The sequence below is a fragment of the Pseudorca crassidens genome, chromosome 2 (genome assembly GCF_039906515.1).
Source record: "Pseudorca crassidens isolate mPseCra1 chromosome 2, mPseCra1.hap1, whole genome shotgun sequence".
In the NCBI taxonomy this organism is placed as follows: domain Eukaryota; kingdom Metazoa; phylum Chordata; class Mammalia; order Artiodactyla; family Delphinidae; genus Pseudorca; species Pseudorca crassidens.
The window spans coordinates 176,596,302-176,610,215 of NC_090297.1; the positions used below are offsets into that span (position 1 = coordinate 176,596,302).

At 39.7% G+C, this 13,914-nt stretch overlaps 1 protein-coding gene across 1 annotated transcript; it reads left to right on the top strand.

The window, feature by feature from the left end:
• Positions 1-1,715: 1,715 nt before the first annotated feature.
• On the top strand, positions 1,716-6,008 carry RGS1 (regulator of G protein signaling 1). The gene is made up of 5 exons (XM_067729762.1): positions 1,716-1,967; positions 2,333-2,413; positions 2,827-2,888; positions 4,273-4,436; positions 5,197-6,008. Exons 1-5 carry the CDS (start codon positions 1,870-1,872, stop codon positions 5,380-5,382), a joined length of 591 nt encoding a protein of 196 aa, XP_067585863.1. The 5' UTR covers positions 1,716-1,869; the 3' UTR covers positions 5,383-6,008.
• The last annotated feature ends 7,906 nt before the right edge of the window (positions 6,009-13,914 follow it).

Below are 13,914 nucleotides of genomic sequence, written 5' to 3' on the forward strand. Positions count from 1 at the left end.
ACAAACATGCACTAACATAGTCAAGGTTCTCCGAAGATCGGCATTGATCAATTATTCAACTTTAACCCAACATTTCCCAAACTTATGTGTCCCCAGAACCTTTGCTGCTGCTGGTGTCATAGTCCTTATCATGCTTATTAACATCCAAAGGAACTACTGTTGCTGAAACATGCTTTGGAAATTATCAGTATATCTGGATAGTAATAATAGTGGCCTTTACAAATAAACTTTAAATCATTTTTCCCTAACATAACTTACCCACAGTTATCCAGAGGAATGAGAGGTTACTAAATAAATAAACATGAGCAATGCTGAAGATTTTAACTGAAAAGTAAGTATGGACTGAACCACAAGAAACACACAAACAAAAGCCTTTATTCATCCGTCTCTGAACCCCTTCATTTTTGTCTGGGTAACTTCCAAAGTGGCCAACTTATTTCACTAGTTCTCTTTCTAAATGTATCACATTATCTTTCAAACATCAACTGACGCTTACTACATACAGCATAATATTTGTGCATGCCTGTGTAGTAAGTACATTTTTAAATATAAATGTGATTCCTTCAAATACTTTTTATCCTGAAGATGGAACTAAGACAGGAAAATTCCCTTTTGTTAGGTTTACCTAATACCTTCAGAAGCTTCTCTGAGTAAAATTTGTTTTGTCTTTTCAGGTAAAAACCAACGGAGGTTTAAATTAAACTGGACACTCTATAAATAAACCACATTCTATATACAAACTCTGTACGAGCTTATATTGCACTAGCCCCTCTACCCTGATCAGTGATTAGTCATCTATTTCCTGGGGTTTTTATTTTAATTCTTAATTTTAATTAAAGCTAGACTATATCTCTCCAGAGATACTACCGAAATTTGGAAGATCATCACCTAAGAAGTACACTACTGGCCTGGCCAAATATATTCTTATTTTTACCATGAGTAGTTTTTCTCCTGATACTGTGTAATTATTTTGTATCAGTGTATTTACACATTATGTCATATTTTTGTGTTAACTATACTTTTATGTGTTTATAGTTTTGTTTTTAATTTTACTTTATTCCTTTCCTAAGCAGTAATATACAAAAAAACCCAATTTGATACATTAGTTATATTTCTAATAAATATTAAAACTGATGCACCCCTTAAAATCATCTTGTATATCACCAGTAGAGTGTTTAGCACACACCCTGGAAAACAGTAACATGAAAATTTCTTGCCATGGAAATAAGGGATGAGGTTTGGAGTAGGGAAAAGTTAAGATAACTTCTCATGACTCTCCTTCCTACCAGATGTGTGCACTGCACGAATGAAAAAAAAAAGTATTTGTTTATTTTACATTGCTTTCTGAAAGAAAAATAACACCCTTTTTAAAATACTGTAATCAAATGAATTTTATAGTCAAGGACTATGCAAAGTCCTGAGGGGACCCATCTCTAGTCTGTGTGATACAATAAACCCACCAAATGAAACATTTCATTGAAATATGCAGTTTTTATGAAGAAACAAGCACCCCCTAGAACCAAAGACTGATCCTGCTGAGGCTTTAGACATGTGGTATATGTGTGTGCACCTCTGTAGGTCTAATTTTCTTTCTTTCTATATAATCAAGTGACCTAGTCTCACTGGGTTAAGTTTCAACCACAAAACATCACTGTGTGCTTTTTGTTTTTTTCAAGATACACGTCACAACACACCAAGAAAGGGGGAACTTCCAGTGTCTGTGGTAACATCACTTGATAAACAGACTCGTTTGAACAGCAAGGGCCTGTTAGCCGTCACTATATAAAGCAGCAGAGGCGTGGATTAGCAGATACTTGCCTGCTGAGGACCATGTGAGCAGCGGCCATCTCCACGCCAAGGAGAGACAAAATGCCAGGCGTGTTCCTCTCTGCTAATCCAAAGGAACTGAAAGGAACTGATCATTCGCTTCTAGACGACAAGGCGCAGAAAAGGAGGCCAAAGACCTTGTAAGTTCATTAACTGTGCAAATTTTGACTTAGATGATCCTTAATGGCAGAACAATTGAAAATGAATGAATGGAAGAAAATACGAGCCTTTAGTTTACCTAGATCAGGGCAATGACCTGCTGTGAGTTACAAGTATATTCAGTTGTATTTAAAAATGAATCATGACAGGGCATTAAATGAGGTGGGAATTTTTCCAGACTTTGGGTCATAAAAATTGGCTCACTCTTGATATAGCAATATGTTGTATCAGCTATTTTTATTATGGCCTTATTCCTTGGAGAAGTTTGCTTCATGATCTTTTCTTTTTACAAATAAAATGTATTCTTCTGAAGAAATATGAATATTTACTTTTGTGTCTTTTGTAGTAGAATGGATGTGAAAGCATACCTGAGATCTATGATCCCACACCTGGAATCTGGAATGAAACCTTCCAAGTCCAAGGACCTGTATGTACACTAATACACGGAACTATCACTATATAAGCGGCCTGTGCCTTAGCTCTGTATTCTAGCAAGGCGGTAATACTACACATACTGGACTTCGTTTTTTTTAAGTAACAAGACTAATAAGATTAAGCTGCATTAGTACCAATGTAATTTAAATACAAATGTGCATGCATATATTTGCTACTTATTATACTGTTGGAGTACATTTGGATTTTTTCACATTTTACTGGCAGATATTTTCATAACAATAGTAATTCTAAGCAAATTTTTGTTTTCTTATAGATAAATTTGAATAAAATTTATTAGAAGTAGAGTCTCAGTTTGTGAAGTTATCAAAATGCAGCAGCCATTCTGATTTCATTTGCGCTTACACACACACAAATACTAATTTACGTAAATGTCGTCCCCTGTAGACTCTCTGCTGATGAAGTGAAGCAGTGGTCTGAATCTCTGGAAAAACTTCTTGCCAACCAGAGTAAGTATAGATGAACTACTGAATGTTTCTGGGTTTATCTCAGTATGCTAAGAGATTGAATGGCTTCATTAAAATATAGTATTCTGGATGGGAGGGTGTGTGAAAAGTTGTACTCTAGCTGTTCTGTAGCACTGACAGCTTCAGCGTATTATGCCTCATCGTGGCATAATGTTGACTCGGCACTCAGTTCTGCTACTGTCCTTTAGAAAAATTTGCCAAGGCAACTAGCTATTTCCATGGATCATTATAGGAGCAAAATTTTAAATTATGCTGGGGTTCTGAAGCTTAAAGTTTTAAAAAGTAAACCAAACATCTCAACATGTGAACTGCTATTCTGAAAGCTACCTAAAGGATGTATTTTTGTACCACTGGATGTAAGGGGTAGGATTCACTCAGTCAATTAATAACTTTTTCCATTCATACATGCGTTGTCACTCATTCAGCCCAGGCATTTATGTGCAGGCATTTTAGAAGCACCAAGGACTCAAGAGTAAAGACACAGAGCCTTGCTGCCTTGAAGGCAGTTGAGACACACAGCATAAAACTGCATTATATATAACATGACACGTTATAACAGATATGATAAAAAGACTTTTTAAACACAGAGTCTCACGGGGAGTTTCTGATGAGAGAAGGGAAATGAGATCAGCTTGTCTTAGCCCTCATCATGGGCATTGGGATCCTGTTGGGATTAGGACCTCGCTCAAGGGCATAGATGGGCAGCTTATCCCTATCCGGGGTGAGCTGATCACCTTCTCCCTCCCCCGCAACACCCTACAGAGCCTCACGTGGGGATCAAGTAGTTCAACCTGGTTCGTCTGCTTGTTATCTGACTTAGGTTATGATTCAGCCAAACAGTGCTATAGAAATGGCCCATTGAAAAGCCTGAATAACACTAGTAAATCCAAGCAGTACAGCGCACATAGGTAATATACAGGCCTCATGTCTTTTGACTTATATGAGTTGGACAGAGAAATTATATTTGCTAATGATTAACATGATGTTCATGCCTCCTGTCAATATTTGATTCCCTAAAATACTCTGCACTCTGGCTGAGCTGGTAGTGTAAGAAAAGAGATTGTTCTGTAACCTGCAGAGCAGAATTGTAATGTAATAGCAGATGGAAGTAAAGCAGTCTCTCAGCCACCACTAAGCAGCTGTGTACCTGTGACAAGCGTGTCTGACCCCAGACAGACTATAAACGAAGGGGTCCCTAAGGCCTTCCCACCTCTACAAACGGTGACACAGCCATTTCAGCAGCATCCACCTCTTCCCTTTGTACACAGAGAATATGCCACCGTACTTTTCTCGTAAGTTTCTTCCAGTTATTCATTTATTGGCTGTGATAAATTAATTTATCTCACCCCTCACCCTTTCTTTTTAGCTGGTCAAGACGTCTTTGGGAATTTCCTAAAGTCTGAGTTCAGTGAGGAGAATATTGAATTCTGGCTGGCTTGTGAAGACTATAAAAAAACAGAGTCTGATCTTTTGCATTGCAAAGCGGAGAAAATCTATAAAGCATTTGTGCAGTCAGATGCCACCAAACAAGTGAGTATTTAGTTCATTACCATCGGTTTATATGTAAAGAAACTTAGATATAGAATAAGATTCAACATACTAGCAAGATGAAATCCTTTTTGAGTATTATGATTTTCACTGCTATATATTTAAGTGTATTCATATAGTTCAGTGCAATGATAATCTAATTTTCTACACTTGTGAAAAGATTGGATGAAAGGTTGATTTTGTAAAACAAGCTAATGTGATGGGGTGGGGTAAGGAGTACTGGTGATACCGACCAGAACTGCATGTCAGGGGGTCCTTAATGAGCTAGCTCGTTTTGGATTAGGATAAAGTAGAGATTAGTGCAATACATGGATTGCAGCAGCAGAAATATTTCCAGTTAGTAGTAATGCCCACTTCCAGTTAAATATTCCTGGTTCAAGCAGCAAACATCTGCACAAAGTGTCCTCTCCTCCTGTAAACCTTAAATGTGCACATCACTTTTCCCGATGCACGTATCACCTTATACAGATATTTAAAAAATAATGTCTGCCTCTTTTGCACCTCCCAAAGATATCATGAGCTAACTTGGAGCAAAGATATTTCGGCTTTTTTTGTGCTACTTCTTTTTAACTCTTCCACACCTAGGATAAGGTATGCTTAGAATAGGCATTCAAGAGATATCTGAGCTGATTTAAATGAGGTTTTAAAGCCACTGTCTTGAGGTGCTTCAAAAACAACAGTGACATCATAAAATATGCAATAAATTGCAAGTGCATATGAACTGATGAGGATTTCTTTTTAGATCAATATTGACTTTCACACTCGAGAATCTACAGCCAAGAAGATTAAAGCACCAACACCCACGTGTTTCGATGAAGCCCAAAGAACCATATATACTCTTATGGAAAAGGACTCCTATCCCAGGTTCCTCAAATCAAATATATACTTAAATCTTCTGAATGACCTTCAGGCTAATAGTCTAAAGTGACTAGTGCCGGCTAGAGGGAATTAAAGATGATATCAAGTACAGAAGGAATGTACCAGGATGGCTCCCTGGGGGAACACCTTGGCCTTTTTGGATGACTCACAGATCCAGGGGAAGAACCCATGACTCAGGACAGATTAACATGAAAGTTATCCAGGCTCAGGGCTGAAGAAGCGTGAGAAGAAAATTTAGCGATGGTAGAAGGAAGGAGATACTGTGGTACTGTCATAAAATACAGTGGACCTACGTATTAGAACATCCCTCAGAACTGAGAAGGCCGGGTAATGCTTGCTATGCAGAAACTGTGAATAAGGGTTTTGAAACTGGTGAAAACATGCTATAAGCTTCAAGGTCAACTGACATTTATGCTGCATATTGTTATACAGAGATTGTATTGAGCTGCTGAAATCTCTTTTACTTGGATGACTATTTGAGAAGTATGTGTTTCAAAATCACCATTTCTGTTATTGATACAAAGTTTTTCAGTGTTGGTTGGTTTGTTGGAGTGTTTTGGGATTGAAAGAGATGAAGAGGAGAACAATGTATTTAACTTAAGCTATTGCCTTAAAGTTGGGAAGTCAGAATACATTTGTAAATTAAATTATCACAGTGTCAATAATAAATGTGAGTTTTGTCTTAAAAACATAGAAGCAATTTCTGTTTACATTTCCTTGCCATCTTTAAAAACTGGCATTTTTTTTCAGATTTAACAAAAATTTAAGCAAGGGTCTTCTACTTTCTATCACCTCTTCAACATCTAAAACATCCAGTTAATCTTATATTTTGTGTATTACGTGTATGTATTGGACAGAATTCATTAGTTTTCTCTCTGCTATCATGATGTATAAAGATCAAACAAATATAATATGCTCTCATATAGTCAAGCTTCAAACTGATGAGAAATTGAAGAAGTCTTTTAAAGAGGGATAGAAATTTTATTTCAAGAAGTCATCTAATTAACAACTAATAATTTATTGTGATTTAAAGTTTATAAAAGCCAGATGTATTTTCTCATTTAATGTTCATAGCAATCACTACTTCCCAAATTTAGCTATCAAAACTACCTAGAATGTTAAAAAACAAAACACCAATTTTGGGGCCCTATCCCAGACTGACTGAATCAGAATCCCCAAGGGATAGAGTATGAGAATCTATATTTTAAGAGTAAATTCCAGGCGATTCTGAAGATGCCCTCGTTATGCAGGGTTGGGAATCCTGGGGTTAAGAGACAGTCCCACTGCCAGGGATTTACACGTAAATTTTCTCACCACACAATTTGTGTTCCCTCTACTGTGCAACACTGCCCCCCAATGACCAGAAGACATTTCCTAAATCCTCAGACCTTCAGCAGTCCTAGGCATTACCTAAGCAGGAACACAAGACTGCTCTGGAGGATCGTCTACAAAAGGATAATCAGGACGACGCACATTCCAGCATAGCCCATAGAGCTGTATCTTCCCGTGCTCCCGTGTCCCATATATAATTGAATAATCAGCCACCACAGTGTAATACTCTGGATATTCTCAGTACAGGCTTGCCTATAATCAGGCACACAGCAATGACACGGGGCAATACGTAGAGAGGTTTAAAAAGTACTATTCTTGAATTGCCATGGGACAAAGTCCAAATTGTCTCTACCATAAGCTTAATTCTATGCTTTAGCAGGTCAAAATATTGTAAGAGGCTTAGGAAGGGAATCCAGTTTAATCACCATCATCATTCTCATCATTCTCTCCCTTACTCATGCCATCACCAAATTCCCTCAATCCTCCTTCTACAATTAATGTGTGCAGTTGGTATGTCACTTGCTCTTTTTCTGCCCCCCCACCCCGCGCTAGCGTAGTCTCTCATTGATTGCTCGTTCATGCAACTTGTTTTCTTTCTTTCCAGCCTCTTCTCTTCAATCCATCTTCAATCCATCCTCTAAATAGCCACAAACATCACCTTCTGAGACACAGATGTGGCCCTGCCATTTCCCGTGACATAAAACATGAAGTTCAAATTTCCTTTCTGGAATTCAAAACACTCCCAGTGAGACCTGCAGGGTATAATTCATCTTACTCCCCTCTCGGCATCCTCCCGACCTTGACATCACTCTGGATCAACTGCCTTTTCTTGAAGGAGTCCTGGTCTTCACTACCCTTTGGTTAATCTACTATCTCTCTAAAATGCCTCTTCCTACCTCCTTCCAGTCTTCAAAGTCCAACCAATTCCTCAAGGCCCAGGTAGAATTACTCTCCTATAAAAGCTTTCTAACACCTTACACCGCTATGTGGTTACTTTCAATAAAAACCAGAGGGGAACCAAGTCCATATAAACACAAGACACTCTGCTCCTATTTCTAGCACCACTGTCACATTAAATAGTCTAGGCCCTTCAAACTCGGAGGCAGTAGAAGTGCAACTGTCCAACACACATACTGGTCATAAAATGAATGCTTCTGGCCTTTGTCTTGATAAGATGCCATGTTAAAAAGCCATGCAGGGGCTTCCCTGGTGGCGCAGTGATTAAGAACCCACCTGCTGACACAGGGGACACAGGCTCAAGCCCTGATCCAGGAAGATCCCACATGCCGGGGAGCAATTAAGCCTGTGCGCCACAACTACTGAGCCTGTGCTCTAGAGCCTGGGAGCCACAACTACTGAGCCCATGTGCCACAACTACTGAAGCCCACATGCCTAGAGCCTGTGCTCCTTAACAAGAGAAGCCACCACAATGAGAAGCCCGTGCACCGCAATGAAGAGTAGCCCCCACTCGTCCCAACTAGAGAAAGCCTGCGCGCAGCAACAAAGACCCAACGCAGCCAATAAATAAATAAATAAATAAAACCTATTAAAAAAAAAAGGCATCCAAGTTTTGGACAGATGGTCAAAACAAACATCTAAGACATCTCTTCATTTTCAAAATGAAAAAAAAAATTGTCACCATGGCTGCATAGATTCAAGATATTGCAAAAAACTTGAAAAGATAAATTTCTTTTCATTGGCATTGTTTACTATGGTGTGGATGTTTTATTAGATCATTTACAGAAATATGATTAGCTCTACTGTTTAGAGAAATCTGGTCCAACTGCTCCATCTAAGATCCTCAACTCATATGCTATGTTCTATTGTGATACTAAAGCAGTGGCAATCAACAATATGTATAATTTAAAACTAATTCATTTAAAAAATAAAAATAAATTTACTTTGCTCAGATGTATTTTATACTATTTCTAATATGATATGTATATTGTAGAAAAGTAGGAATCCGTGAAGGTAGAAATTAGACCTCCTGATGTCTAATAAAAAGTACATATTTACACATTTAGCTCATGTGGGATAAACTAAATTTCAAGTTTCTTTCATTCTGTGTGCAAACACAGGCTGTTTTATATTAGGAGGAATCTTTGATGATTTATTACTGAGAAAAGAAATTCTGAAATATGTGAAGGGAAAATAGAGTAAATGGTGATTTAAACTACCATAGATATAAATAATTGCTATTATACACAGAATTGTAGAATTTTCTCAAGACTGCATAAAACCCTATCTATAGAACCAAAAAAATACTCATCAACTGCAGAAATACCACCATCTGTTTTGTTGAGACCAGTATCTTAAAAGTGTTACTGACCCAAACTTGCATCCGCGTGCCCAATGCACAACAAAGCCAATCTAATGACACCAGCTTGTGGTGAAGGAAAGTACAGTGTTTACTACAAGGCACCCAACATGGGGCCAAACAAGGAGAACAGGAAGCTGAGGCTCAAAAGACCCAAACTGCCCAGTGGCCTTCAGGGAAGGGTTTTTAAAGTCAGTGTTAGGAGTGAGGATTGTAGGGTATCTGATCCGCTCATGGACATTCTTCTGATTGGTTGATGGTGAGGTAATTGGGAGTTAACATCATCAACCTTCTGGTTCCAACCAGTCTTGGGTCTATATGCTTGTGGTCAGCAGGCACGTAACTTCTTCTACCTGGTGGGGGTGTCAGTATCTGCAAAACGACTGAAGGATATGGCTCAGGGTATTATCTATAGCCCTTGAGGAGGAACTAAAGGTCCTTGACTCTTTAGTTTACAGCTAAACTACTATTATTTTATCTTGCTTGACTGTTTCCCTTTGTTTCTGTATTTTCTCACTTCTCTGATTAAATTTGCTCTTTGGAACTAAGGGAAGGCCTAGGAGGCTAAAGCTTTTCTACAAACAAGAGGCTGAGGACATTGGGGAGAAGCGGGGGTCTGCCTTGGGAAGGCCCTGCAAGGTCCTGCTCAGTTTGAAAAGCTAAAAATGTATCATTCTAATGGCAAAATTTTGTGTCTTACTCTGTGCCTAACCTAAATGAAACTTTTCTACAAGTAAGTCCATGGCAAAATATAGAACTTTCTATGGATGTTTCTATATAAATATTTGACTGGGTATTTACCTCCTGGTGGCTCCTTTCACTTGAATTTGTAAACAGACCAAAGGGAAATGAAAGGGAAGGAGGGAGGGAGGGAGGAAGGCAAAGAGAGAGAGAGAGAGAGAGAGAAGGGAAACAAACTGGCTGAGTGTCTTAAATGTTTGCATTACCTTATGTCTCATTTGAAAACCTGAGTGCCCCCAAATGTCACACTTACATTTTATCTTCTCAAATTGAAATTTTAAGCCAAAAGGGATTGTGCTATAGTTTAGAATTGTCTACGTTACTTTGAAACTCCCATAATTGATGGAAGATTAGGCTAGGAATTCGAATCCAAACCCAAAAGAACCAAATTTATTAAATCCATGGGGACCTTGCCTCGACTTGGAATGTTGCCATTTGGGGAAGATCTGTGGCAGTAGGCTTGATGATTGAAAGAGAAGTCAAGCTCCTGGGATTAGGGAGCTGATTAGTTAAGAAACGGTGCACTGTAAGCACGTTTTAGATTTAGAAAACTGCGTTGGCCATGTCAATCACAATTCAGAATTAAATGATCTCATCGTCCTTCCTCTCTCTCCTGTCCAACTCCAAGCAGAGTCAGAGGTCTAGGATCCATGTGGCTGAGTATGTACAAAAATTCCAAAGAGTTTAGGGACATTCCAAATAGATGCTCTCATGTCACTCAAGAGAAACACCAACTTCCCACTTCTCAAGTGAAAAATGCAAGCCTTCTAAAAAGTTCTTTAACTGCAAGTTTTCTTAGCAAAAAAATAGTTACTTAAATAATAATGCATTATAATAGACACTAGATTTGTTCATCCAGGAAGAATATTTGCTTTTGTTCTATATTTAATGTGCATTTTTACTTATTATAATATTAGCTGGCTGATTTCTCCATCTTTTCCACAGGAAAGGGATAATTGGTGTGGATCTTGAAGAATAAATAAACCCCAACCAGGGAAGAAAGAGGGTGAGAACATTTCAGGAAACAGTCTGTGAAAAAGTCAGGAAATCAGGAAAAAAATACTCTGTGTTCAGCAATGGTGATTTATTTAGTGTGGCTGGAACACATGGGGGAAGCGAGAGGGTTGGAGGGAAAGCTCAAAAGGTAGTTTAGGGCAGATTCTGAGAAGAGACACAGTCCATTCCAAAGAGCGTGAGTTTCATCTTTTATATCACAGGTCACTGAAGTTTCAAGCAAATGAGCAAAAGACATAACTGCTTGTGCTGATACACAAGTTACTTGTTGAGTCTACACCAGGACTCTCTGAGATAAGCACTCTTAACCTCATTTTATTGATCAACAAATGTCCAACCAAAACGGTGAAAAAAGTTATCTAAGGACACAGAACCAGGAAGTAGCAGACCCAGGGTTTGAGACCAGGTATGTATGTTTCCAAGGACTTTGCCTTATCTCATGCTTCTTCCTGAAAGTGACATGATTACATTGTGTTGTAGAAAGCTATTTCTGGATTTTGTGTGGAAGACAGTTACAAAGGAAGGCATAACTGAGGAAGGAAAGCCAAACATGAAACCAGTTCTGTAGCCCAGCAGGAGAGAATCAGGGCAGAAATCAAGGCAATGGGAGAGAGAGGGCAAATAGATAATACTTGGTGAGCGATTTTCTGTGAGGAGTAATTGAGGGAGGGGAACACAGGATACCTCCGGGGTGTCTAGCCTGGGGCCTCAAAATCACAGCAAAGCCCTTTCCGGCTCAATTTTAAACATATCACCTTTGAGGTCCTTCAGCTGCAAATGTGCATTGAACAACTTGGAAACAGAAGAGGAGAGCCCTGGAGGAAGATTAAGGCATACGCTTCTAAAAGGCTCCACGTGCAAAATAAATTATGCAGCGCTTTCAACACGTTAACAGTTTATTCACAATGAACCTACATATGAAGCATTCCACATGTTTTTCCTCAAAGCTCACTTTCTTCTTGGACAAAACTAGAAGCTTGCAAGCTCTCATCCAGGCTGAGAACCAAAATCAAGGACCAAGACACTCAACAGATTTGCAGGAAGAAGCTGCTCTAAGTTTGAGAGCACCTTTTAAAGACAGAAGACAAAACTGATGTGTAGGATCCAGGTGAAAGAGAGGGGCAAAGCAGCTGTCAGACAGAAACAGAAACTGCCCTGGGGATGAGCGGCACCCCAGCGGGAAGGAGTGTGATGACAGCGACGCTCGGGGAGGAATCCTGTGTCCTTAGATGGCAGGTCTGGCCCTTAGCTTGACAGTGGGTCATGTGACTGGTGGAATGTTCTAGTGCTCACTTCTTGTTAACAGAGACAAGACAGAGGACGGGAAACCCGAAGGTAGCCACTCTCTTGGCACATTTTTTCCTTCAGTCATTCTTACCTTAAATCCTCAAAATAGGTGAGGAGTCTACCCTTTATTTCTGGATAGAGAGAGAAAAAAAAAAAGGCAAGAATATAGTGGGTTTCAGGTATTGTCCTATCCTTGCCCCCCAAACTGTCTGTTGCTATTCTAGTCAAACCTAGAAGGTGAAAGTTCAGTGGGCTTGTTTTAAATCAGTAAAACTGACATGCTCACCCCTGGTCTTAGCTTTCATACTCTGCCTTGAAACCCTCAGCTTGAATTAGCTATAAAAACAGATTGTATCCCTAGTCTTGTGCTTTTTTCCTTAAATCTGTCAGTTAATTCAGGGTTTACAAATGACCCACTGTGAACAAGTAAAGGGTAGAATATGTTCCCATATGAAGAACTGAATAAAATACTTCCTAGAATGTTTATTTGGCATGATTTTGACTAGAATGATCATAATTCATACTAGCTATGGGGGTAATTAGGAAGTGCCAAAGTTGAGGGGAAGAAAGCACAAAATATTCCTTGTTCAGAGGTTTCTTAATTCATCTTCAGAATGCTAGGCTCCACTTTACACTTCTAGAATCGAGTCTAGACGCTTGCTTCCTTGATAGACTCCCCAGTTAGTGACCTGCTATGTGCCAAAAGCTATGCGCGGTGCCAGGGAAACAGAGATGACTAAGATACAGCCCCCGACGAGTGAGAGGCTCACAGTGCTCTCGGGAAGAAAAGCGCGGAAAGAACTGCAGGCAAATAGACTAAGCATTTGGAGAGAGGCGAGGAAGACAGTCAGGTAAGGCTGTCTGAGAGAAGACCTCCCCGGTGGCTCTCTCCAGGTCCCTGGTGAAACGCCAAATGGGACTGGTGCCCCCCTCCTCCCCTAATGGGAAAGGCTGTGTGGTGCCAATTTGCCAAAAGGTCTCCAGGTGCCCCCAGCTCCGTATGCAGCTTCCATGGGCATCGACTCACATCAAGTACATCTCCTTTAGCAAGTTCTCTCTTTCAATGGTCATGAACTCGGTTGGATGCTACGTGTTCCCTTCCAGAGTGCCTATTAAAGAGCGAGCAGTGAAAGCAGCCTAGACCTTCTCTCCACGGGATGCTGGGAGGCTAAGGAACCACGGACCTCCTGCCCTTCTGCTCCTGTGGAATTCTTGGAGTCTGTCCCAGCCTCCTCTCAGCAGACAGGAAAATGTGCCAAGTGAACTCAAAGGAAGGACTAGTAATTCTGTCCTGGAGGAAGGGTATGGCTTCAGAGAAGGGGCAGATGCACAGCAAAGTGCGGATTAAACTCAAAGTAACCCAAGTTACTCTGTAAACTATTATTGGATTAATTGCAACCTCTGAAACTCACAAACAAGTGTAAATTCTGGCACTACTGGGCTACGAAAGGGCTGGAATAAGTCTGTCCTCTACTTACTAGTATTACCTTGCTCACATCGGTATCTTTTTGCTTTAGCCATTATTATTGTCCCAAAATAATGATTTCTTTTTCTCTTTCTTTATAGGAGGGTGTGACAGAGACTGCTTAGATGCTCACCAATCTCAGGCCCTCCCTGGACAAACCATATTTCCCAGACCCTCTTAAGGTGAACGGCAAATATAGAACCTTCTATTGGGTTGGCCAAAAAGTTCGTTCGGGTTTTTCCATAAGCTGCTTTTTCCAACAAAACATCCCGAACTTTTTGGCCAACCCAATGTGAACGTTTCTACATAGTCAGTATTTGGGTATATACTCAGTAGCTCTTTTACTTGGATTTGGTCTTTTTTCTTGAATTGCAATTTGGTATTTTCCCTTGAATTATTAGGGCCACAAAACTGAGCTCCGTGTG

Bases quoted from the DNA above. Each gene is read 5' to 3' on its own strand.
- RGS1 (XM_067729762.1), top strand. From the start codon at position 1,870: ATGCCAGGCGTGTTCCTCTCTGCTAATCCAAAGGAACTGAAAGGAACT. The intron at 2,889-4,272 runs GTAAGTATAGAT...CTTTCTTTTTAG, and splicing joins AAAACTTCTTGCCAACCAGA to CTGGTCAAGACGTCTTTGGG. The intron at 4,437-5,196 runs GTGAGTATTTAG...ATTTCTTTTTAG, and splicing joins AGTCAGATGCCACCAAACAA to ATCAATATTGACTTTCACAC.